Below are 26,742 nucleotides of genomic sequence, written 5' to 3'. Positions count from 1 at the left end.
CCTCGGAGCCGCTGGAGCTCACTGTTGACAGCGTGCTGGACTTCCCCCTGCTGGAAGGCTAAATCCACCTTCCAGGGGTTGTTCCATACCCCTTTGCTGTTATGCTCTAACTTAGAAAATGTCGCCCATTGCTTCCATTCCACAGGCTGTACCTTGACCTGTTTTATTAGCATGGTGGGGCTATTGCACTCACTGTTGGGCTTCCAGGGAAGGTGGGCTGGCACGGTGGTATGTGTGCTGTTTAGGCAAGGAATGGTCAGCTATATCATGGATCATCGATTACATAACAAGCTCCTCTAGGTGGGTTCATGGCAGTGGCACCACCAAGTCCTTGGAGTTTTAAGCATTGGTGCTTGTAGTTCTCAGGTGGATGCTTTAGTAGGGGTAAGCATCAAGATTAGGCCCAGGCATAGTGGGGTATCTAATCCCAGTTTGGGCCCTGGCTTTCATGGAGTTCAATTAATTGTTGTTCAAAGATCTTCTTTGATGGGGAGGCCTTATTGGCATCTTGGGCTTGTGACAGCTCAGTTGCTTTTTAATCTTAGCTACTTGGATAACATGTGACCACTCTTTAAACCGTTACAAGGTTAATTTGGGTCTCCTGTATGACCGCGGTGGCTGGCACAGCATATACCAACCCTAGATTTGCTATGGCTAAGTCAAGTTTACCCTCATTGCTCACTATTAACTCCTGCTGGTTCTCTGGCGGCAGGGGTGAAGAACGCGGACGAGGCGGAGCTGCGGCAGGTGGCCTCGGAGCCGCTGGAGCTCACCGTCTACAACGTGCTGGACTTCCCCCTGCTCAGCTCCCTGGTGGGCAAGCTCACACGGGTCCTGTGCACCAGGATCAAGGAGAGGAGCCACAAGGAAACCGCAGGTGAAGTGGGGCCTCCCTTCCTGCTGTGTTGTCGTCTTGTTGCAGGGGTTCCATGCCGTTGTCCCCTTATCGCAAAAGTTTCACACCTTCTTGGTGGGCAGCTCCTCAGAGCACTGACTTTTCTTCTTCACAAAGTAGCCAACCAACTCGAATTCCCTTCTCAACCAACCACCCCACTCTTTTATAGCACTCATCTTCTCATTGGTCACACAGGTTGTGGCCTGTTAAAGTCAGGCCTGCTCCTAATCTTTGGTAATTGGCCCAGCTGCAACTCCTTAGGGCTGAGAATACTTTCTGCAATATCTTTATTTTTCTTATATTCTATCCCCCCACACTGCTGCTCACCATGCCCCTTCCTCTTGGAGGAGAAAATCACCTAATGACCGCAATTACCATTATAGGGAATTACCATTACATTCCTTCTCTCTTCCTTTATCATATGGTGTGGTAAATGTGTTGTATCCATCTCCTTTTCTGAGTTTCTTGCAGCCAAAAAGAGGCAGAAAAAGCAGAAGAACTAGTATGAAAATATACTACAGAAAGAGTATGGGGTAAATGTGGAGGTAGGATGAGGAGATGATAAAACACATATATGCATTTCTTTTTTCCTCCACTAAACTTTGGATGTTGGATCTCCAAGGCATTTTCAAGTTCAAATCAAGCAACCATTTCTTTCCTTAGCTAGGGAGCAGTTTGCGTTATGAAAACCATGAAGAACCCCTCCAGATGTTAGGCTAGATCCTCAGGAGAAATATCGTGTACATATTTCTATCTCTGTTTGCTCTAAGATTGACCTAAGCAGAATGGGAACATCTAAATTTCAAACATAATTTTATTTTAATGCTCTGGACATTCATGTAAATAAATTCATTTATTCTTATTGATTTGTATTTCATATAATTAGACATTTTACAAAGATGAAGGTTAAGCTGAAGAAAAATTAGCTTCTTCAAAAAGAAACCAAAGTAATTTTTGCTAGGTAATTTTGGCAAATTTTTGTGATTGAGGAACACAGACTTGTGTTGAAGAATTATTTGCAGCACCCAGCAAAATACACAGCCTGCTCTTTATGGAGTATTTATGTTCTCTGTACACCCAGTTTTAAAATATTTATTTCAGAGCAGTCTGGAACAGTTTCTCTACTCTATAGGGAAGGAGACTGCAACTTGATTTGAAAAATGTCACTCATATTTATGAGCTGGAAAGTATGTTTGGCATGAGAAGTGTGAATGTAAGAAAATAACTGTGTTTTTAATTCCTAGGCAGCGCTGTGAAAGACACCCCTGTGAGCACGGGTCCCCAGCTCAGCCCAACTGACCTGAAAATATCTGCTGTGACCTCCAAGAGCATGCACTTGGCCTGGAGCCCTCCTCTGAGACCACCAAAGAAATACAGGGTTGTGTATTATCCATCCAAGGGTGGCACCCCCAAAGAGGTGAGAGACCTTTCCCTGGACACCTGAGACTGCCACAGATTCCAGATGGTGGCTGGGAATTAAAGTGTAGGCTTGGGTGGACAAAAGGAGGGTGGGAGTGGGACATCAGTTAAGCCAGAGATTAAATTAAATGTACAATGAGTATAAATGTGATGAGGTAATAGGGTGGCAAGGTTGATTTTTCTCTTAGCCAGTGTTATCCCCTCCCTAAATCATGTGTTTTGACTCAAAGAGGACACTCGGGTACAGAGCTCTGTCCAAGGATACTCATCTGTGATGGATATGATTAAAAAAAGCAAATCCAAGTTGTGGATGAATTTCCATTGATTTCAGTGAGAGCATGACTAGAGTTTTATGCTCAGTGTTTGCACAGATCCAGGCTTAGAGGACAGCAATCCTTCCTGCCTCTCACCTCTGTGTTTTGGAGAGATTTACCGAGCACAAAGCACCGAGGGAGCTGCACTTCACGTTTCTGGGCACAGATCTGCCACGGGGGAGCCACACTGGCCAGGGATGTCCACTTCAGCTGTTCCACTGAAGAGCAGCAGCACCTCCCTGCCCTGACAGCCCTGCCTTGTGCTTGCAGGTGGTTCTAGAGGGAGCAGAGTCCTCCCTGCAGCTGTCCAACCTGACCTCGCACACCGAGTACCTGGTGTCGGTGATCCCTGTGTACGACAGCGCCGCGGGGGACGGGCTGAGAGGAGTCACCTCCACCTGTGAGTAGAGAGAACTGTGCTGATGGCTGCTCTGGCCACCTCACACTGCAGCCTGCCCTGGGTATTTCCCAGCTCACGTTCAGCCTGCCTACAGCTCTCTTTGGAGAGAGCTCATTTCATCTCTCATCTGTGGAGATGCTCAGAACTCAACCAGACAAGACTCCTTGAGCAACCTGTTCTTTGAGCAGCTGGTTGGGCAGGGGTCCTTTCCACCTCTGTCATTCTGCAAAGCAGAATGTGGCAGTAACACACCCTGCTAGGAATATATTGCAACTCTTTGCTGCTTTTTTAAAAGTTTTCAATCCATGGTCTCCAAGTGAATTAAACTCTCTGTAGCATAGAGACTGTTAGACATGGGGTAAGTGACCAGCAGCTTGCAGTAGCTGTTGCAAAGCCAGGTGTCCCCTGGGTTTTGAGTTGTTTCAGACCTCATTCACTGAAGGTACCTTTGTGCCTTATTTTTCTCTTTAGTGCCTTTATCTTCCCCTCGCTCCCTGCGTGTGTCTGAGCTGAGCCACAACAGTCTGAGGCTGAGCTGGGAAGCAGCCCAGGGAGCCACACACTACCTGGTGCTCTGCTCTGCAGCCCCTGATGGAGCAGAGGACTATACAGCAGAGGTAGAGTTTGTGACAATGGTGATAACATTGTTTTTTCTCTGTTTGGGCTGAGTTTAGTGCTAGCTCTAAGCATTGGCAATTGGTATCGTGTGGTCAAAGAAAAAAAATGTATCAGAATTATTGTCAGAAACAGCTTTCATATAAGATTCTTTTTTCAATGGTTTGTCTCAAAGTGATTTCTAACTTTGAGGGTTTCATGTGGGAAATTAAGTCAAGGGAGAGATCTGGCTGCCTCCTGGGGCCCTGGAAACTCAGGCACTGAACTCACATCCTTGCAGCCCCAAGTGTAATCACTGCATCCTCGAGGCTGTACATAAACATCTTGACTGTGTGTATCTTTAAATGTTAATTGAAAATGTGTTAGGGTAGATTTTGCTGACACCTGAAAACAGACCTATGACACTGCAGATGAATAAAACAATGCTTGATGAATGGAAAATCCTTAGAAACAACTAAGAACCCTTTGTTGTGCATGTTAATGCCTTATCTGGAGTACCTGTAGGTTGACGATATGAATTTAAAAAAAAACAAAGTGAGTGGGGAGGAACATTTATTGCCTCATTGACTGAGATTCCCCCTTTGAATGCACAGCAATAGGGACAATTGCAGGATGGTTTTCAAAACAGAACAATGAATACTCTGCTTCCAGGGCATGATCATGGGATTTTTATAAGATTCAGAACACTTGAACAACACCAACATTCAAATTTGCATTTCAGCATGCCAAAACATTTCCACAGTTACCTGACCTACTCCCTGCAGGAGTGCAATGCTCCACACCTATGGGATGTCTGCAAAACCAGCATTAAAATGTTCCCACCTTCTTATAAGCTGTGCTCAAATGGGCGCAGCCTCCTCAATGTCCCCGTGGTGGCTTTCCGCAGCTCAAGGCAGCGGGACCAGGGCTGTGCCCGTGCTGTGCTGGCAGCAGATGGCAGCAGCCCGGCAGCGCTCCTGCCACAGCTTCCCGTGGCTCTGAGAAAAGCAGGATCACAGCTCTTGGATGCCCCCGATCCAAGCCAGAGCAGCAGCAGCGTTTTGGTGTGAGGGACTCAGGGCTCTGCAGAGCAGGGTGTGGAGGAGGTGCTGTGCATCCCCAAGGGCTGGGTGCCAGAGGGGCAGAGCACTGCAGAGCACCTGCCCAGGTGGGGAAGGGGCTGGAGAGCAGGAGAATGACAGGAGGCATCATCGAGGGGAAGGGAGGGGAGCTCCCATCTCTGCTCCGTGTGACAGCAGCCGAGGGAGCAGCTGGAGCTGTGTCAGGACAGGTTTGGGGGGGATATCAAGAAAGGATTCCTTACCCCAGGGGTGGTTGAGCATGGGATGGTCACAGCAGCAGGGTGACAGGGGTCAAAGAGAATTTGTGCAACACTCTCAGGGACGTGGTGGGGTTCTTGGGGTTTTCCTGTTCAGGAACAGGATTTGGACTCTGCTGATCCTTGTTGGTCCCTTCCAGCTTGGGATATTCTGTGACACTATGATTCTAAGTCCATTCTAGAGTGGAGATGTCCCCTTACTGTAACCAAAGGGTCCTTGGCCTGTGTCTCTGTAAGGTCCTGCTGTCTTTAATGCATTGGGAGGTACCCTAGAGCTGAAGGGTACCCTAAACCCCCTCTCTGTTGGCAGGTGAAGGTGACCCAGCCCGAGGTGCTGCTGGAGGGGCTGTCCCCCAGCACGGGGTACTCTGTTGCAGTGTATGCCATGTATGGGGAAGATGCCAGTGATCCAGCCAGCATCCAGGAAACCACCTGTAAGTGCTGCTGCTGCTGCTGACTGAGCTGTTATTAAATACTCAAGGTGGGAGAGATGTGTTCAGTGAGGTGCTTCCCATATTGTGCATGTGGCTTGTACACACAGCTACCTCTTTTCTGCTGGATCTGAAGCAAATATTGGTCCCCAAGGGGATCTCTAGTTGCAGGGTAAGCTGTGAAAAAGGAGTGGTGTTCCCCTGGTAGTAAAGGACCCCTGAAAGAGATGTTCCTTGAAGTCTTTGTTGTCTGGGGGGGGGAAAGGCAATCATCTGGCTGTTTCCTCACCTAAACCTATGGCAGCCCTTCATAACCTTCCAGATGTGCATGTGATAGTTGATGCCTCAGGTTTTAACTTTTATATTTTTCTGATTCTGTACTGCTTTAGTGTGTAGATCTGATTTTCATATTAGGAAATAGGAAGCTCTCTTCACAGAGTAGCTAGACAAAGCAATTCCTTCTCTAGCTGGGGACCAAAGAAAAATGATCCAAATCTCAGGCCTAAGAACATAAACAACAATGGACTGAAGAGAGAAAAACAAGAAGGATGGGACTTCACAAGCTAAAGCTATAATTGGATAATTAACTCCAATATGCAAATGGAGCAGAACTTATAAAAGTGAGAGAACTTGTGACTGTCGTGCATTTTGTGACCATTTTGGTTCATCTTGGGTGCTGCCCTAGCTGGGCTGCCTAAGGTGTATCCATGGAGGCCTTCTAATAAATTCCAACTTTATTCTTTAACTCTGCCTAGCCTCTCTTCTAGGTCAGCTTTCACAAGGCATCACAGTGAATAAAGGGAATATTTTCCTGCATAATGAACGAGCCCCTTAGTTCAAGCTGGGATCATCTAAGAGCAGCAGGAGGCAGTGGGTGGCATTTGTGCAGGCTGTGAGGGCTGGGAGTGCTGTCACTAACTGTTGTTGCAGTGGCCTTGAGTCCTCCCAGGTACCTGAGCTTCTCAGAGCTGAGCCACGCGTCCGTGCGGGTGAGCTGGGAGCCCGCGGCGCCGGCCGTGCGCGCTCACCACCTCACCTATGTCTCTAGCAGAGGGGGCAATGCTGGGCAGGTGAGTCCCCAAGGGTTGGGGGGAGGAAGAGAGACCTGGGGAGTTGGATAATGTGCTGTTCTCCGTCAGCATGGTGCAGGGAGAGCCGGTGTGCTGGCAGAGTCGTAACTCTGAAATGGGCGCTTTTGCTGCAGTTATCACCACGTGCTGACCTCTCTGCAGCTGTACCCCTAGAGTCACTGGATGGTTTGGGTTGGAAGGGACATCCATCCATCCATCCATCCATCTAGTTCAACTCCCCTGCAGTGAGCAGAGACATCTTCAGCTAGTTCAGGTTGCTCAGATCCCCATCCAATCTGGCCTGGAATTTTTCCAGGGATGGGGCATCCACTGCCTCTCTGGGTAGCCCATGCCAGTGTTTTACCACTTTTGTTGTAAAATTCTTCTATACCTCATCTGAATCTACCTCTTTTAGTTTAAAGCCAGGACCCCTTGTCCTATAGCAACAGGCCTTGCTGAAATTGTCTGTTCCCATCTGTTTAACAAGCTCCCTTTAAATACTGAAAGGCTGCAATAAAGTGTCTCTTTTTCTTCAGGCTGACCAAGACCAGGCGTCTCAGCCTCTGTCTTACAATACTCACCCAACTCCCTCATGCAGGTGGAAGTTCCTGGCACTGCAACATCCACTGTCCTGAGACCTCTGTCCTCCCTCACACAATACTTCATCAGCGTCAGATCCACATATGATGAAGGGGACTCCTTTCCAATTACTGGCAATGTCACCACCTGTAAGTAAGGAATGAAAATACTTCTGATCTCAGTAAGAGGTGACAAAGTTTGTTTGTGTGTCTCTGAACTTGCTTGGGCCAGTTTTGCAGACTGGCCCCAGCAGCTCGTGGCCAAAACCCTTCCACAGAGCACAGATGGCTGCTGTTCTTTGTGTGTGGAATATGTCCAACTGTGTTATGCTCAAAATGAGGTGGAAGGGATAAAGAAAAGAAGCAAATGAAGAAAAGCATGATGTATCACTAACCTCTGCATCCTTGAGAGCCCTCCTAGCCTTCTTCCCTTTACAAAACCAATGTGATATCTGTGCTCCCCATAAACGAGATAACCTGTCTTAATTAGGGCTTTAAAAATAATTTATCCCGTCTGTCCTGATGACTGTTGTCACATGGGTCTGAAGAAGCGACAGACAGGCTGGCCTCACACATCTGCTTGGGTGATGTTCTGCTCCCCAGCCATCTGCTCCCCACCCTGGCTCTGACAAGGTGCTGTCAGAGCCTGCTCTTCAGCTCGTGTTCCTTGTGCTCCCCTCAGTGAAGGTGCCCCCTCCTCGCGCTCTGAAGGTCACTGAGCTCTCTGGGAGCAGCCTCCGCCTGCAGTGGGAAGCTGTCGCTGCCTCGGACGTGGTTGTCTATCAGATCAAGTGGAGCACAGCCAGCGGAGAGAAGCCTCAGGAGGTATGAGCCCACACACAGCTCTGGGGAGGCTGGGCTGGCTCTGAGCTCACCTGCTGGAGTGGCAGAGAGCTGTGTGAAACGATTCAGGGAAATGCACTCCAGCAATTGAACAGTTCAGCAGGATCCCTGCTGGCTCTGGCTTTCAGTGGAGCAGTCACCTTGAGGGCTGGAAGCAGGAGGGACAGCAGGGCAGAGTCCTGCAGGCTCTGGGAAGATTGCAGAAGTGTTCTGGGAAACCTCAAGGATGAAATTTAATAGGGACAAGCAGAAAGTATTAAGCTTAGGCAGGAATAATTAACCATAGGTATACAGGATGTAGAACAAATAGCTAAGAAGCAATTCAGTAGAAAAAGATCTGGGCTTGCAGAGGATCACCAGTCCCCAATGTCAAGATGTTGTGGGTAAGAAAAAGACAGCACTCAAGTATTTATAGCTGGAGGCATTGCTTCTAAGAAGGTGAAGCATTTTCTCTTCTCCTCAGTGCTAGGAAGCACTGGTATTTTTGGGACACTGCTCTTTGGGAAGGATGAGGGCCAAGTAAGGAGCACACAGAGGAGAATGAGCAGAGACAGAGCTGGTTCAGGTGTGGCAGGGATGGACCAGGTGCCCTCTTCCATCTGAAGCCCCTATTTTCAGTATGAGGTCAAACAGCAGTTGAAATCTAGGCTTAATGCTCAAGTCTCTCCTGCAATGAGTGAGACCAAATAATTTCTATTTGGGCTGGAATAGAGGGGTTCTGGGGCTTCTGTCCCCAGCTCCCCTAGAAGCTGGAAGCTCATCAGAGGGACTCTGTGCTCCAGGCAGGCACTGCCTTGTGTCAGAGCTCTGTGTTGTGGTGTGCAGGAGCTGCTGGTCATCCCTGGGCTGCCATGCACAGGCCTCTGCTCTGCACTATTCACAGCTGCAATTTTGCCTTTGCTAACACGTGTGCAACCCCAAACTTTGGCCCCAAAGCCTGGTGTTAACTCACTTGTGCCTAGGGACAACCTGTGAGCCAGGCAGCTGGGGGGCATGGAGCAGCCTGGGGATCCTGGCAGTGGGGCTGACTCCTGTCCTCTCTCTCCTTGTGCAGCTCTCCCTGGCTGGAAATGTGGCCACAGCCGTCCTGCCCGGCCTGCAGAAGAACACTGACTACAAAATATCCATCTGGGCCTACTACAAGGATGGTGCTCGAAGTGACACTGTGTCTGTCCACCACAGGACCAGTAAGTGACCAGTGCTGGGATCACAGCCCAGGGGTGACAGGGCAGGGGAACCCTCACAGCTCAGCACGTCTGCAGCTCAGACTGGTCTCCTCCAGCTCTAAAAACACCAACCCAAATGTCTGAAAAAAGCTAGAGATGTTTATTTAGGCTTCTGTCTGAAAATGTTCTCAGTCTGTCCCGAGAACAAGAGGCTGGACAATCCCATCACACTGATAATCCCTGCACGTGTTCCATGTGGAGCACATTTCATCCCTCCCCTGCCTCAGTGTAGTGCATGGATGGAAATTCCAAGGGTGTCCAGCTGAACGTGTCCCTGTGCTGCCTAAGGAATGGTTCTTGTTCATAAAATATTGCCTGTAGGGAGGGTGAGGATTTCCTGAGCTCTGTCATTGCTGAGCTGTGCCTCACTGAGGGCATTTACAGATTTGGGAGGCAATCCTGCAGGCACACTCTGCCTGGAAGCATTGTCTAAATCTGGCTTTGTACAGGCAGGATATGAGGTTAAAAGTGGCACTCCCACAGGTCCTGTTAATTAATATTGCCTTTAAAATGGCTTTGTTGGAAGTGGAACACTCAACACCAGCAGTCCTCCCTCCCCTCTCAGATCTCATCCTTCTCTGCAGAATGAACTCTTTTAGGCTGATGTTGAGCTTATGAAGCTTGAAGTAAATGGCAATCTTGGAATAAGAGGCTCAGGTTTTATTAATAATAAATAATAAAACCATTTTTATTGGAAACGACCTCAGACAAGTACCTTGGAGCTGCATACTGGCAAAGAAAAAAAGAAAAGCAAGCATCCTACTGATATATGATGACAAGAGGACAATTAGAGCTGTTTGGAGGCTGTAGGAAAATTAATTACTACGTTTTAAGCTCTGAATTATGAGGTGTCAGAGGAGCTCTCTCAGCCCAGCACAATGAACGTGACAGTGCCCTTCTGGGCACATTTGCACAAGCCAGCCCTTGCTGCTGCTGGCACCCCAGCAGGGCAGGGAAAACAATTTGAGTTCTGCTTGTCAGCTGCTGTCCTTGTGCAGGAGCTTTGGGAATTGTCAGGCTCTGCCTTCTGCATGAAGAAAATGGAATTCTCTAGAAAGCCAGGTGTGCAGCTGGGCAGCCAGCACAGGGACCAGTGCCTGGGAGCTGCTGCTCCCTTTGCAGGAGCAGTCAGGACACTGCCACACTCCTCCCAGCCAATATGTGCAGGTGAAATCAACGTTTTGATGCTAATTCTTTTCTAGTGTTTAAAGTAAGAAGTGGCCACAGAGAGAAGTGGCACAGAAGGGGTGGCTGGTGATTTCCAGAGCTGCTCTGGGACAGGTCAGGGGGAACCTGAGGATGCCAGAAAATTGCTGAAGGCTTGAACAACGAATGTATGGGATGATGTGGCACTAGGCAGGACTCTGGGAACTCCTGGGATATGGGTATATTTCAAATATTCAGTGTTTCAAGCACAAGCTGCCACCCTGTACTGTGCCTGGTCAGGATGTCCAGTGCTGTTAATCTACCATCAGAGATGGTGGATAACAACTCATTCAGACACAGCATGGAAATCTCTGGTGTTATCTGAAAACCCAGACCTCTTGGTTTGATTTTTGAGCCCTTTCCCCCTTAATTTTCATTATAAAATGGAATTCTGAGGGCTGAATCAGTGATGAAAGCTCTCTGGATCTCCTCAGGATGGCAGACTTTGGGTTGCTAGGTGGTGAGCAGCATTGATCAGGCTGTGCTGAGCAATACCAAAGTGTGTGCTAGAGGAGGTTGTGGGAGGCAGGAAATGCTTTTCTTTGCTTTCATCATTGCTTTTCTCTTTTTCTCTCTTGGCAACATCCTTTTATGTAAGGATAGGTCAAGTCATGAAGTTTTTTCTTAAAAATGTCTTGGTAGAATTTCCAAGAAATGCTGAAGTTTAAGGGCAAGGACTGAAGTGAAGCTCAGCAGGAACTGGTAACACAAGATCCTCTCCTTGTCCTTCAGCCTCCCTGAAATTCTTTCTTCTTTGAAGGTCAAGGGAAAATATTGCCAGGTCAGAGCAATGCTCCTTGCCTATGGTTTTGTGAAATGGAACTGAGTTCTGCCCCTGGGGTGAGGGAAAAACACCAAGTTCATTTTATTCAGGACCAGTAATGCCTCTTGTCTCACCTGAAACACCCATTTTGAGACCAAATATGTTATGGTCATGAGACCCTGCAGACACCAATCCCTCACAAAATACAGGTCACCAGAAGCATCAACCTCCTATGAGAACCAACAACCAACCATCACTGTGATGTGACATTTGGAAGGACGGGGATGAGGTCACTCATCTTTCTGGTAGGAGAAAAAGTTGTTTCAAAGTTATGGCTTGAGATTCGTCATTTTATGAACTCGAAATCAGTGAGTAGCTTTAGCTGGAAAAGAAAATTTGGAGACATTGATGTGGTACAAGCACCTTCTTGTCTTGGAGATATTGGATTTTTAAAAGTTCTTTGTTTGGACTAGAGGAAAGAAAAAAGTTTAGGATTATTTTTCAGTAACCCAGTTAGCAAACTTTTCCCTGCAGACTTTCTAAGAGGCAGAGCAGAAACAAAAGCATGCTGATGTATTTCCCACAGACAACAAAATTGTCAAAATGTGCTGCTTACCCACAGTTCTGATGTTTCCTTTTTTCTCTGTTATATTTAGACTGAATTCTCATCTGAGTTGAGCTCTCCTTTCTGTCTGTTTTATAAATTGGCAAGTGTGGCAAAGTCCTTATCCTTGACCAAAGGCTTTCACAGTGATCACTTGTCACACTAATAAACATCTTTAGTGGTACTTCAAGCACAAACCTCCCAGCAAGCACAGGGAGTGCAGATGATGCTTTCCTGAAGGAATCTGCTGGGACATGGAGGTGCTGCTGAATGGAAAATGCTGGAAGGGGTGGCTTTGGTCCTGCTGAGAACCAGACAAGCACCTTCTTTTGTACTGAGGGAGAGTTCTTTCATCCAGGCTGGGGAAAAAGAACTTGAGCAAAAGAAAAGAGCCCCTTGATGGTCCTGAAGGACAAGGAGAGGGCAGTTTGGATGGGAGCTGCTGCAGAAGTGCTCCACAAAGTGCTTGTGTGCCCTGCTCCTCCAGCTAAGCTGTGGGGAAATCTCTTTATCCAGCTCCTCACTGAGGATACACTGCTCCTGACAGGAGTAGGCATGGCAAATAAAAGAAATAAAATAAAAATGTGGGAATGAAGCTTCAACCCATGGCAGGAAAACACAAGGCTTGTAGTTAATATATAATAATCATTGCAGGTGAGCATTTGGATGGAGTGGAGCCCGGGTTTTATTCTTATTTGAGTATTTGTGTGCCTGTGGTGCTGGGCAGACCTGAGAGCACGCAGGGATCGTTCCTGTGGAGGAGCAGAGGGTGAGGAGGCAAACACAGACACAGATGCAGGCAGGGATGCTTCTATCCCCCAGGGCAGCTTCAGGAGGTGGCCTGTCCCCTGTCTGTCAGATCCAGGCCATCAAACTCTGCCAGGCCTGAGGCTTTCCAGAATAAACCTGACTCTAAAGCCTTGCCCTAACTCTCCCTTTAAAGTTCACTTCAGCAGTCTCCCCTGACCTCAGGTGAAGGAAATGGCCAGTGCAGGCAGCAAGGATGCATCACTGACTGATAAAAGTGCTGCTGAAGTGACTTTATTCTTGTTTTCTTCTCTGCTTTACCTCGTGGTGGTGCACGGCAACACCTCCAGCCTGATTCAGCTGCTTGCAATCTCAGTTCAGCCTCAGTAAAATTAAGCTCATTTTCTAAACAAAAGAGGAGGAGGATCAATGAAGATGGAAATGATCTTCACTCAACCTGTGCTTTAAGGTCACCCCAGGCTTTGCTGGGTGGGCAGAACATCCTTACAGGAAAAGTGCAGAATACAAACCTCATCACCTCAGTGTGTTTCTTTGACTGTCTTTAGGGCTCACCCATCATTTTTAGTGTTTTCTGAATAAATTCTTCTTTTTATTTGTCCAGAACTTCTGTGTCTTCACACCAGCATGAGTTCAAGGACAGACACATGATTTTACGCTTGGAAATGCCCCAGGAGCAGACGACCTCATGTTCTGGAGCCTCTTTTTGACCTGATTTAGCCCCCTTTGCCTTTCCCTTCCTCCCTCAACCTCTGCTCAGAGAAATCCCTCCAGCAGAAGAGCCTCTGTCGTCAGATCCAGTTTGCTGCACAGCAGGACCCCAGGGAAAGAAATGCATTTATGTAATTAAAAATTGCTCAGCTATGGTCCCTGGCAAACTCCTTTCTGGTTGTCTGGCTCAGCCCATCACCTGTTTGGAATCCATCCAGCCATCCTAGGACAGGGCCAGAGAAGAGGGGGTAGCTCAGGCACTGTGTGTGACCCATTCCAGGGCTGTGGGTGTTGATGTCAGAAGCTCTAGACAGAACTCTGGTGTGCTGGATACTCTGGGATTTATTTTTTTAGGGTAATTTTAAAACAGAAAAAGCTGAAAAATATTAGAAATGATGATGGATTAACTCTGATGTGTGATCCAGGTTTAATTGCCAGTAAAGCTGTTTGTCCAGCTTGATGAAATTCAGTTCCAGCTCAAGCAGCCTTAGTGTTTGTTCATGATGTGTACAATGGGTCTCTTTGCCTTGTGATTCCAGGACTCTTTCACCTTTGCAAGAATTTTCCCCATGTCCTAGGCTTGGAATTGCTGAATGTGTGAGTTGTGGTGTGCTGTAGCTGGGCTATCCTCATCCCTCCAGAATTTTTTCCCCTCTTTCCTGGGTGCTTGTGGCTTCCCTGAGTGTTGGTTACCTGCACAGCAGAGCACTGAGGTGTGACCATGTTCACAGGGGTTCTTGGATGAGGGAAGAGATGAGGATCTGACTCCATGTTTCAGAAGGCTTGATTTATTATTTTATGATATATATTACATTAAAACTGTACTAAAAGAATAGAAGAAAGGATTTCATTAGAAGGCTGGCTAAGAATAGAATAGCAAAGAATGGTAACAAATGTTTGTGGATTGGCTCTCTGTCCTAGCCAGCTGGGCTGTGATTGGCCATTAATTACAAACATCTAACAAAGATCCACCTGTTGCATTCCACAGCAGCAGATAATCAAGGTTTACATTTTGTTCCTGAGGCTTCTCAGCTTCTCAGGAGGAAAAATCCTAAGGAAAGGATTTTTCATAAAAGATGCCTGCGACACTGAGGCATTCAGAAAAGGGTCTGGAAGCAAACACTGCTGGCTCCATTTACAGGGATTTCTCCCTGCTTTTTGTGCTGCTCACCTTCCATCCCTGTCACAGATTCCCGGAGCCCACCCACCAACCTCTTCATCAGCTCTGAGACCCCCAGCAGCCTCCAGGTGCACTGGACCCCTCCTGATGGCCGAGTTCAGCACTACAAAATCACCTACAGCCCTGTTTCTGATGCTGCTGCCCAGCAAACTGTGAGTGTCCAGCTCCTCTGGGGGGGACAGGGGGGGACAATATGACCAGAGGAACTCTGCTCACTCCAGTCAGGTTTAGGATATCAGGGCTCACAACCAAATCTCTTCTTGCTGATGTGTTGCTTTGTAAACAGAACTCCGAGACTCTTTAGTAATTAAGATATTTTTCTCCATCAAAGCCACTTCAGCACAGCTTTCTCTGCTCACTGAACTGGGGAGGGAATTCTTGGAGGCAGAGGGGTGGGGGATAAACCTACTGCTCCTCTGATTTAGGGAGGTTAAATATAATTATTTTAAAAGATTCCCTGCATAAACAGCTTGATAATCCTTTTATAAGGCACTTCTGCTGCATTTCCATGGGGAATAGTGGGGCTTTTACATGGGAAAATGATTTTCCTCTGGCCATCGCTAGTCCAACAGCAGCACACAGCCAGGTTTCCTGGGCTGAGCTGAGCAGGAGTGCTGCTCTGAGCCTCACACCCAGTGGGCTGTGAGTGAGAGCTGCAATGAGAGCCCCAGCCACTGAGATCTTTTCTTCCCCCATTGCAGATCATGGCTCCAGGCAAAAGCAGCAGTGTGACCCTGCAGCCCCTGCTGCCTGATCGAGCCTACAAGGTGACAATTTCTGCCATCCACTACACGGGAGAGAGCGAGAGCACCTCCACCACGGGCCGGACAGGTACGGGGCTCAGCTGGAGTGGGCACCTCCTGCACCGCCCTCCAGCTGCCACCTCCAGCTGCCACCTCTGCTGGGACACTCTGCCTGGAGCCAGGGTTTTGCTCAGCAATAGAATATTGGCCTTGAAAAGTGAAAATCCTGCCCCATTTTCTGTATTCCTGTGAGTTATTGACAATTCTGGGATGAGCGCGAAGGGCTGGCGGCTCTTTGGGTTTCGAGCCTGGCATCACAATCTTGGGTGACAGAGCTCAGGCATGGCCTCAGGCTGGGCCAGGAGAGGTTCAGATCAGATACTAGGAAATATTTCTTCACTGAAAGAGTGGTTAAGCATTGGAAAATGCTCCCAGGGAAGTGGTGGAATCACCCTCCCTGGAAGTGTTACAAACCGAGCAGATGTGGCCCTTCCCGAGGTGGCTGAGTGGGCGTGGTGGTGTTTGGAAAGAGTGGTTAAGCACTGAAAGAGTGGTTAAGCATTGGAAAATGCTCCCCAAGGAGCATTTAGAGTCACCCTCCCTGGAAGAGTGAACAACCGAGCAGATGTGGCCGTTCCTGATGTGGCTGAGTGGGCGTGGTGGTTTTTGGTCAAAGGCTGGACTTGATGGTCTTTAGGGTCTTCTCCAACATTCTGATTCTGTGATTGCTTTCTCTTCCAGCTCCAGTGCTGTCTAAATTCCCCTCCATCCGAGGATTCATCCCACCTAAAGCAGAGGGTAAATCATCTCCTCTAAAGCCCTGCTTTGCTGGTGTTGGTTTTAATTCGGTGTGGGCTCTGCAGAGCAGCAGGAGGGGTCCATCAGCTCTTGACAGATGCCCTTGGGGACAACCCAAGGACAGCCAGAAACCACAGAACTTCATAAAATCAGGCTCACTAAAGAGACCAACAGTATTTTAGAGGATTTCTGCACAACTTGACCAAAATGTAGTGCAGAGAAGTGTGACATGTTTTAAATTAAAATTCCCTGTAAAGTCCCTTATTAAATTTAATGAGCATATGCTCTCATAGCTGATAGAAAGCAAACTATGAAATGGATTAGTGAGAAATGTTGAATTAATGGGGTTATAAAAAGTTTTTAATAAGTAAATATCACAATGCAGATATTGTGGCACTGCTGGCACTATTTGAAACTATTCCAAGCAAAATTTTAGTTTTAAAATTTATTGAGTGAAGTCAAGATTGAAGAATGAGGCAGCTTAGATGTAAAAAAAAAATTTAGTTTATAGCCAACAAAGGACATAGCAGATTAAGTTTTCAAGTGTTATTGAGGTGTTCAGATCACAGTGGAAAAGTCCTGTGAACTTTGAAGAAGAAAACAACCTCTCAAAGGGCTGATGAGTCACCTTGTATAATTTAATATAGCTGTTCAGCTATGAGAACTGAAAAGACAATGGAAGAAATATTAAATTCTTTCTGTTTTATAAAGTACCTTTTTTTTTTGAAGAAGGAGAGACAATATGTAACAATGCTGGGAAAACAGTTGGATGTGCAATAAAGGCTCCAATATTGATATATAACCAAATTATTGAGAGAAATGATCTGATGCTGCAGGAGTGAATGTTCACTGAACATTGAATAACTGCACTGGGCTGGGATTTGGGGAGAAAAACAAAAACCAAAGGAAATAACAAGACAGCAGGAATCTTAGGCTGGAAAGTCTAGGGAAAAATCTTCAAAGCAGAAGTGAAACTGTCAGTGTCAGGGATCCTTGCCCTGACTCTGAGAGGCTTCCCACAAGCTGAGCATTGCCCGATCAAAGAGCTGTGAGCAATCCCAGTGCTGCCAGCTGGGAAGGAGGGGAGAATTGCCAGGGATGGAAGCAAGAGGGACTCTGGGGCCTGGGCAAGGGTCAGATTTTTCTGACATTTTTCCAGGTATCTTTCCAGGTGCCCATTTTCCAGGTATCTTTCTTGTTTGGGAGCTCACTGACTCCCAAACAAGAAAGATACCTGGAAAATGGGCAAGTTTACAGCTTGCTTTGGGAATCTTTTTTTTTTTGTTTCTTTGTATTTCATTCACCATGCTTCAGTTCTGACAGAGCTGGAGAGGGACTTTTCACAAGGGTGTGGAGTGATAGAACAAGGGGGGATGGCTTCAAACTGACAAAGAACAGGTTTGGATTAGATGTCAGGAAGAAATTCTTCCCTGTGAGGGTGGTGAGGCCCTGGCACAGGATTACCCAGAGAAGCTGTGGCTGCCCCTGATCCCTGGAAGTGTCCAAGGCCAGGTTGGATGGGGTTTGGAGCAGCCTGGGACAGTGGAGGGTGTCTCTGCCCATGGAAGGGGTGGAACAGGTTGAGCTTTAAGGTCCCTTCCAACCCAAACCATTCTCTAAGATTTAGAAAAGTTGGTTTCTGGAAGGAGAAGGGAAAGAGCAGTGCATAGGTTGAAGATCCTGCATGCAAGGGCTGCTCAGGCTCAGCATTGCAAGGCTTAAGTTTCAGAAACGGATTTTTTAATGGATTTCCATAGATCCCTTCCACAGTTTTACACTCAGTTCTACAGGAATTATGGTATATAAAAAATTAGGCATAAGTTGGAACAACAGAGGTCACAGCACCTTGTAAGTGTTTGTGGTTTAATCCTGGCTTTAGTGGTCCTGTGGCCATCAGAGTCATAGGTTTGGGTGGCCCTTTCTTCACCATGAGGAATGGCATTGAAACTCTTACAGGCTTAGGAATCTCAGGTCTTTTGGAGGAAGCAAGTCACCTCCTTTAAATGTTCTACACATTTTACAAAAGTTAGGCTGCTGCAGAGGTAGGAAATGGCATTGATGCAAGAAAGGCAAGGCTATGCTGCAGCCTCAGTACAATGATCTCTTAGATTCTATTATCCTGATGAATGAGTAAACCCCTTGTGAGACAGCCCATCCTGTCAAGTGTCCTTGATTTTCAGGGACATTTCTCATTTTGCGTCAAGCATTCCCTTTGTCCCAGCTCCATCTGGCACCCATGGCCTGGGATTTACGTGGCAGCAGATGATTGAAAATAGCATTCATGAGATTTTTTCTAAAACACCCCTTTACCTGAGCCTTTAAACAGAGTGCTCACAGCCCTGGTGCCTCATGTTCCACCTTCACATCCCAATCTCTTCTCTGGTCTTGCTTTTTATCCTGTGGCATCTCAAAGGATTCATCAAGAGGATTTCTGAAAGACAAACTACAAAAATTTTCAAAACTCTCTATGTTTCTGAAAGAAATCAAAAGCCAGACTCTCAAGTTGAGATACATTTTTTTGCTGTGTGTATTTTTAATTGCAGGTACAAAATTTGAAATGGTGCATATCTTTATTTTACCGCACTACTAAGGCACTGTTAAAAGAAAAAACAATGTTTTGATGTCTGTTTTAAAAAAAAAAAACTTGCCAAAATGATGCTCTCTTGTATTGCATATCATCAGGTGCCAGCTGAGTTAGTCAAAAGAAAGTGATCATGGAGATGTTTGATGATGAAAGACACTATTTTTATTTTGCTGATAGGCAAGCCAGGAAACAACTTTTATGTCTGCATAAAAATCAGTTCTATCCTTCTCCATATATATATATAAACAAGGTTAAAATCCAAGCTCTGAATGGAGCTGCAGAATATTCTAAGTTTTGCTGTGTTTTTCCTTTGCTCTGTCTAAAGGAACTGTGTTCTTTTTGCTTCCATAATCCCCTGCTGTTTTTTTTTTCCCCCTCTAATAGTTTTTCCCCCTTTGTTCTGTTCCCACAGCCTGCCCCACCATCACCTCCAGAGAAGGTTCCATAAGAGGTACAGTAGTAGATCCAAGCCCTGGTGCTGCTGGGCTGTGACTGAAAACACTGCTTGGGAGACATATGCAAGAGCTGAGCGTGGGGAAAATGTCCCAAGGAAAAGGGGAGAAGTGTGAGAACCAAAATTGGAACGTGTCTTTTATCAGGTAGAAGAATATTTTGCAGCACCTGAGTTGTTGGTGCTTAACACCAGGATTTTCACCAGCCTTAAGGAGGTGAAGCTTCCAACAGCCCTTGAATTCGAGGAGGATTTGAACTCCTATCTCACAAAGGCTCCTCAGGCTATCAAACTCCAAACCTCTCAGCAGTCCCTGGGATCCCCTGTGCACCCTCCAGAGGAGCTCACTGCGCTCAGGCTGCATGGATTTTGGGGGCAGGAGTTTCCCCTTTCTCCTGCCTGAGCCATGAGAGCTGTTCATGCTGATGGGTTTGTGGCAAGTGTTGCTTCCTGAGAAAGGAGTGAGTTCTGCTTAGAGAGGGGCATCACCTCCTTCCCAGAGAGTTACAGGTGAGCTGAGGGACTGGCTGCAGTTCTCTGGTCTGGTTGCTCTGTGGTTGAGTCACTTTGCCTCGCCCAAGGCCAGGTTGGATGTGGCCCTGAGCAAACTGATCTTGCAGGTGACATCCCTGCCCATGGAGCTGGATGATCTTTAAGGTCCCTTCCAACTCAAGCTGTTCTATGACTCTGTGATAATAATGGGATTATATTTCAGTAAGGTTTTAATTGTGACTCAAGCCTTCTCTTCCTGTGCATTTTAAAGGAAGTCTCATTGTCAGGAGCTCCATACCAGAGATAAATGGCCCTCAAGTAGGTCATTTATTTTGGCAAACTCCCTTGTACTGCTGGGGTATGAAAAAATAATGAAATAAAAGCACCTTGAGCCAACCCCCAGGCGAAACAAAAACTCAAGCCAAGAAACTGCAGAAGATTGTGAATGGTGAAGGGGAGAGGGAATCCAGACTGAAAGCACCACACTGAAATGAAGCCCCTCCATTTGCACAAAAAGGAACCATCACCTTCGTCCCAGTCTGCTGCAAACTCTGATAAACTCAAACAGAATCCAAACAGTGAGGTCTTGTCTGACTAAACAGAAAACTGAAATGAAAATGACTTGGAGCTTTAATGATGAGCTGGGGGAGAGAAATTAAGCTGCATGAGCCAGAGAAGATGTCAGAGGTGTCAGAGGAGAATCTCTGTAGCCCACACAAGGCAGGTCAGCCATGGGTGTCTCCTGAAAATAGAGAGAAATGGAAAAGTTTGTATTTTAAAGTTTTTTCCTATTTTTTTCTGTCTCTTACACATAAGGCATTTCAGAGTAGAAGTCATTTTCTCTCCCTGCTAGCAATTACTGGACTGATTCCATGCCTTTTGAAGATAATACTTAGTGTGTAGTTGAAAGGAAGAAATCGTTGGAGTAACATCTTTCTCATTGGGTTTTTTTCATCCTGAAGATTTGAAAACACAGTTGTGAAAGCCTCCATCTTTTGCCCACTCTCCTTCAAGAGGAAGAGATTACAAGAAACGTGCACACAATCTTCTTCTCCTTGGCTGCCATTTGAGGGGTACACTTGAGCTGATGTTGTGTCATGCAGGGCATTTTCTTCTGCTGCCTTCTCTGTGCTAATTCAACCTGCTCTTCAAAGACACCTCTTTTGCACTGCTGCCTAACCACTGATTTCTCTGTTTCCCTTTGTTCCAGGATTTGATATGATGGAAGTTTTTGGCTTGGTAGAGAAGGAATATTCCTCCATTAAGGGCGTGGCCATGGAGCCCTTTGTGTTCAGCGGCTCCCGCACCTTCACCCTGTTCAGGGACATTCAGCTCACCCAGAGGACCAGGTGGGAGCACAGCTCTGGCTCTTGCCATCCTCATCCTCAGCCTCATGCCATGTGCACAGCAAAGGAAGGTCATTGTGGGGAGGAATGGTGCAGCCCTGCTAGCAATTTCCAAATGAAATGATAAATACGATGAGCTAAATCAAACCACTGGTAGATTGAAAAAATAGCCAGAGGGTTTTTACTTAATGTATTAATAAATAAACCCCTGACTTCCCTCAAGATGAGTTGTCATGTAGAAATTAAGGGGACACAGAAGTATTTATTATACATTTGTACAGCCAAACGTTTTCACAGTGCTGTTTTTGGTTTCTATAAAATCACTTTTTCCCAGCTTTTTAGTTGCTGTGATGGACATGAGGATCATGTCATGTATGGACACTGCACCAGTCTTTAGGCATTCTGTCCACAGCCACCTGCATTTCAGGGATGGCAGTTTGAGGTCACATTTTCATCTTCAATCCCTTCTCCCAAATATCTCTGGTTTGGAGAGAGATCTTTGCTTTAGAAAATATCACTCTCGTAGCTGCTCTCTGCAGCCTGGGCTGCACTGATGAGAGGGAATAACCATTAGCTCTGGCTTGTGGCTTGACCTCATTCCGTGGCATATGAAGCTTCTCCACAGGGTCCCAAGCAAGGCAGGCAGCTCCTGTGACCTCATTCCTTTTTTATGATTATGAATCAGGAGTGATCTGACTCCTGACATTCATTGCTACTTTGTTTAAAGCCTAATTACTGAGCCACTGACTCCGCTTAATCTTAGTTAAAGAGGCAAAGCTTCTTAGAGTAAACAGAGTGGCAGAGATTCAGAGAACCCTTTGGTCTAAATACTCAGGAAATGATGGGCAAATCCTTTTGTTCAGCTCTTATAGATGCCTTTCCAAGGACATTACCCCTTCAGAAACTGAGTGAGAAAGAAAAGATTTGTATTATTTGTGAATCAGTCCTGAAAAGATGCCTGATGGGCTGTGTTTATGCTGTGCCAATGTGTCCTGTTTCAGATTACAGGCGTGTTTCAGGCAAAACCAATTTGACCTTCCCTTATTGCCTTGTATCCTCTCACTGCTGCTGAGCCTAAATCCTGCAGCTGGGATGTGGGGACCCAGAGGGGGCTTTGCTGTGGGCTCAGTGCTTATCCCTGAAGGGCATTTACGCTGATTTAGATAATAGAATCATTTAGGCTGGGAGAATCACTGAGTCCAACCATCACCCTAAATGCTGCCAGGTCTGCCAACCACGTCCCTAAGCCAAGAGTTTTGTGCCAGGGTTTAAAGATTTACCCCATGATATATGGCAACCATTCCTCCTCCTTGAAGGGGAGACCTGGAGGAGTGCTTTGGAACCTGGCAGGGATGTTTTGTAAGCCTCTACTGAGCTCTCATCTCAAAAGCATTGAGGCTGCACTCGCTGTGGCTTGGCATTCCCTGAGGCAGCTCTGGCAGTGATGGATTGACACCAGCTGCTCCAGCTGAGCATCCCCCAGGCACCAGAAGCCCCACGAGGGCTCATCACTCACCACAGAGTTGTCCAGGCACAGCAGGTCCAGGCTCTTTCTGTTCATATCACCATCATCTCCTGGGAGCAAAGCCAGTCCAGTTCTGGCCCCTCAGTTTGGGAAGGATGTTGAGGTGCTTGTGTGTTCAGAGAAGGCAACGAGGCTGGTGAGGGGCTTGGAGCACAAGCCCTATGAGGAATGACTGAGGGAGCTGGGCGTGTTTAGCCTGGAGAAAAGGAGACTCAGGGGTGACCTTATCGCTCTCTCTTTCAGCTTCCTGAAAGGTGGTTGTAGTCAGGTGGGGTTGGTCTCTTTCTCCAGGCAGCAGCTGACAGAACCAGAGGACACAGTCTCAAGCTGCATTAAGGGAAATATAGGTTGGATATCAGGAAAAATTTTTTTACAGAAAGAGTGATAAAGTTCTGGAATGGCTTGCCTGGGGAGGTGGTGGAGTCACCATCCCTGGATGTGTTTAACAAAGCCTGGATACGGCACTGAGTGCCAGGGTTCAATTGAGGTATTAGGGAATGAGTTGGACTCGATGATCTTGAAGGTCTCTTCCAACCCAGTCATTCTGTGATTCTTTGCCGGCCCCCCTGCCCAGCAAACACCGGGGTGAAGCTGCAGGATGTTTCTGGGGGTTTAAATCACTGATGTTCCCTTGCTTTGTGCCACTGCAGTGATGTGCACCTGTTTGCCATCCCACCTGAGCACACCATCGTGGTCCTGCTGCGCCTGCTGCCCGACACGCCCAGGGAGCCCTTTGCTGTGTGGCAGGTCACGGACGAGGACTTCCAGCCTCTCCTGGGTGTTAACCTGGACCGTAAGATTTCTTGCTAAATACATGAAATTCGGCCGCTTCCATACATCTTGCAAGCAGCAGGGCTCGCTTGGAATGTTTTGGTGGTTTCCTTACTCAGCAGCAGTTTCTTGGGAAGCTTTGTCGTGGCTGCCAACCTCACGTTGGCAAATCACTGCCCAGTGCAATTGGAAGACATGTTTTTATTTTTATTCTGCTTGGAGCATATTCTTTATTTTTACAAATTTTTTCCATTGTTTAGAAGTAGTTCTTGATAACATTGGAAATGTTCCACCATGTTTAAGGCTAATTATTTACTACTGTATATATGTGTGAAATCAATTTCTAAGCTGTTATTTGTCCTATTTTCCCTGCAGCCAGTAAGAAATCCTTGACCTATTTCAATCATGACTACAAGGCTGATTTACAGGAAGTCTCCTTTGATGAGCAGGAAGTGAAGAAGATATTCTATGGGAGCTTTCATAAGGTCCTTATCAAGAGAGGGAGAAATGTGGCTCATGATCTCACTCTGGTCAGGGAGTATCATTCAAACTGAGGGGTGATCATTCAAATGCTTTGCATCCTGGTTGTCAGCAAAGTGGCCAACCTCTTAGATATGCTGAAATTCATAATTTTAAAGATTTCAGGTGGATCTCATGATCAAAATATGATTTCCATATTGATTTTTCCCTTTTCCCCCTAGACTCCAAAAACTGAGGTGTTTTTTAGATCTTTATGATCAGGAAAAATTTAGAAAGAATTTTTTTTTTTTAGAATTTAGAATTTTGGTAACCATTTACTTCTGGATGAAAGGAAAAGGGAATCCAGCCTTGTGAGAAAGTCACTTCATCACTCATGATAGGGTGGGGATTTGGCTATCGATGTCCTCATAGCAAAGGGATTGCACCCAAACGAGCAAAGAGCTCTTTCCGTGGGTATCTGTGGGCAGGTTCATTACTCACCTCCAGCAAGGCTTCTCCCAAGGAGAGGTGAGGGGATCAACAAGGGAAAGTCATACTAAACCTTACTCCTGAGCCCCCTCCATCCATTCACTCACTAAAAACACCCCAGGTGTGCCAGCAGCAGGCTGGGGATGGGGCAGAAGGTGCTGCTGTCAATAGGAGACCCCTTATCCCTCCACAAAACTCCAACTTGGCTTTGTCCTCCTGCTGCCCAGGTGCACGTGGCCGTGAGCCACTCCAAGGTCAAGCTCTATGTGGACTGCAAGAAAACAGCAGAGAAGCCCCTCAACACCCTGGGCAGCATCTCCACTGCTGGCTTCATCATGCTGGGGAAAGTGACCCGCACCAGGGGGCCCCGGAGCGGCTCCGTGCCCGTGAGTCCTGGGACGCGCTGGCTGCGGTGCCGATGGGCAGGAGTGCCACACCACCCTCATCTGAACCCCTCCCCGCACTGCTGGGCTGCTCCCTGTGGGTTTAATGAGCTTTCCCAGCACTGGGAGAGCGGTTTTGTCCCTCCTGCCTTGGTGTGGGGACTGTGATGGGACTGTGTCCCAGAGGAGCCTTCTGCTGGCTGCATCCCCAGGGCTGGGGCAGCACAGCTCCTGCACTGGGATGCTGAAGCAGACAGGAGGAGGGTCTGGGAATTGGTTCTGCAAGGAAACTTGGGCACATCAGCCCACACAGAGAGATGCTGGGAAGTGCTGGTGGCTGGAGGCAGCCGAGCTGGGTGTGCCTCAGTCTCCAGTGTGTTTGGATTTGTCTATCTGAATACAAATGAGGGGGAAATAATCTCCAGTAGAGAGGCTCTTTATCAGCTTCTACTTGGGAAAAAACCACAAGCCAGCAGTGAGTGCTGGCCTGTGGGTGTATCCCCACTGCTCCACACAGCTCTGCAGGCAGCTGCTCCCTGCCAGGGGACAGGAAAAGGGGATGTGTGGACTCAGTGTCCTGGCCTGTGCACAGTCCTCAGGGCAAAACCACCCTTCTTCTGTCTGTCTGTTCCACTCTCACTCCCCAAAGCAGGAGTGGTAATTTCGTGCAGAATCAGTGGCAAGTTCATCATTCACAAGGGTCCAGTGGGGCTGTGGCAAATCATTCACCACTGGTGTGAAGATTTTGCTCCTTGGCCCTGCTTTTAGATCTACAAGTCCAGGGGAAAATGGCTCATCAGGTGATTTGTAACTCCCCTTACCTCAAAGCAGCACCATAAAAACACTTTGTCCCATGTGCACCCCCAGTTGCAAACTGAGAGGCAGGCCTGGGATACACTTGGAAAAAAGTGGAATTGCCTGTAGGAAAGGGGGTCTGCTGTGTAACAAACCAGGGGACAATGTGTTCAAGCAGTATTTACTTGTTTCCTAAATAAATCCTCTGGTAATTTGATCAAAACCTGTGGCCATCAAGGCAGGAATCTGTGCTTTCCTTGTCCCTCCCAAATTCTGTCTGCTAGCAGCTCAGCTAGACAGCTCTGGCCAAATAATAAACAGCCTTGTGCCATCCCTACTCCCCTTGCCTTTCAAGCACAGCAACATTTCACATCTTCCACAGCTCTGCTGTCCTTGAGAAGACAGAGTGCCTCATTATTGGTTATCATGGAACCCTATTTAATTTAAGAAATCTTTAAATGCCACTTGATCTGCAGGGCTCATCTGTATCAGTAACCCTCCCTGGGCTGTACAGCTCTCTCCTTGTTAAATGCATGGAGTGAAAGAAAAAAAAAAAAGATGAGAAATGGTGTCAAGGCAAGAAAAATTAATCTCTGCCTCATTATTTTGTTTGGCTTTGTGCAGTGTGTGCTTTTTTGTTAATCAGAATGGGAAGATGTGGCTGTTGCGAGGGAGGCAGTGAGAGACTGGTTGGGGTTTGTGGGGAGGAGAATCACATCCCTGCCCTGGGAAATGCTGCTGCCACATTTACCCTTCTCCCCATGCCCCCAAGGGGAGCAAATCAAAGTTTGCTTTCACATTCTGGTGGTGCTGAAGCCCAATTAGTTGAGAACCTGCTGCTATTGCAGGCCTGTGAGTAAATTGGAGGCGTGATGTGAAGCTGCTTTGTTGAGTTGCTCATCAAGACAGAGACCTGAGGACTTGTGGAACACTCAGTCTGGGGGTAGCTCTCATGTTGTGGCTTTTTTGGGGTACAGTAATAATTGGGATCACACAGATGAGTCCTGCCAAATTATCCCTGAAGATTATTTTTATCACTTGAACTTAATGAAATCTGGTGATGGGTGGTGGGAGCCAATGCTACTTTCTTATCAAAGTCTCTTTTTTTTCCCCCCCAGTTCCAGCTGCAGTCTCTGCAGCTCTTGTGCAGCAGTGTGGGAGCAGAGCAGGACAGATGCTGTGATCTCCCTGCACTGGTAAGGCAAGGGGCACTGCTCTGCTCATTGACAGCAGGCTGGGGAGGATGGGACAAGCCCGTGGCACTGAAGTGACACTGAAAATGATTTTGATAGACTTAAGAGGGAAAGAATTTTTTTCCACTTGGAAATAACATTAGTGTGTTTCTTGGTGAAGCCAACAAAACTGTGTTTGCTTCAAAAAGAGTGAAAACTTCCAATCCTGGTGCAGTGCTTATTTCTCCTGTCATGACCTCATCCAGGAGCCCTGGCAGTCCTAGAGCTTTGCTGCCACCTCAGCCCTGAGGCACAACATCCCCCACTCTTCCTTTCACTTCTCAACACAGGCAGCTGCTATATGGGGTGTATAAATATGTAGAAAGGAGAAAATTA

At 47.0% G+C, this 26,742-nt stretch overlaps 1 protein-coding gene across 1 annotated transcript in view; it reads left to right on the top strand.

Annotated features, from left to right (window-relative positions):
* The window catches only part of COL20A1 (collagen type XX alpha 1 chain), a 49,312-nt gene that overhangs the window by 10,113 nt on the left and 12,457 nt on the right, over window positions 1-26,742 (top strand). The window contains 18 exon segments of the mRNA XM_036395636.2: window positions 713-877; window positions 2,140-2,312; window positions 2,899-3,028; window positions 3,500-3,645; window positions 5,272-5,395; window positions 6,323-6,462; window positions 7,061-7,190; window positions 7,723-7,865; window positions 8,938-9,070; window positions 14,348-14,490; window positions 15,040-15,169; window positions 15,823-15,879; window positions 18,876-18,914; window positions 20,617-20,755; window positions 22,928-23,070; window positions 23,424-23,533; window positions 24,224-24,382; window positions 26,293-26,370. Of these exon segments, the coding sequence (XP_036251529.1) occupies window positions 713-877; window positions 2,140-2,312; window positions 2,899-3,028; window positions 3,500-3,645; window positions 5,272-5,395; window positions 6,323-6,462; window positions 7,061-7,190; window positions 7,723-7,865; window positions 8,938-9,070; window positions 14,348-14,490; window positions 15,040-15,169; window positions 15,823-15,879; window positions 18,876-18,914; window positions 20,617-20,755; window positions 22,928-23,070; window positions 23,424-23,533; window positions 24,224-24,382; window positions 26,293-26,370 (2,282 nt within the window).

This window comes from Molothrus ater, chromosome 17 (assembly GCF_012460135.2).
Source record: "Molothrus ater isolate BHLD 08-10-18 breed brown headed cowbird chromosome 17, BPBGC_Mater_1.1, whole genome shotgun sequence".
In the NCBI taxonomy this organism is placed as follows: domain Eukaryota; kingdom Metazoa; phylum Chordata; class Aves; order Passeriformes; family Icteridae; genus Molothrus; species Molothrus ater.
The sequence above is the reverse complement of the archived record's forward strand: the minus strand, read 5'-3'. Positions and strand labels throughout refer to the sequence as shown.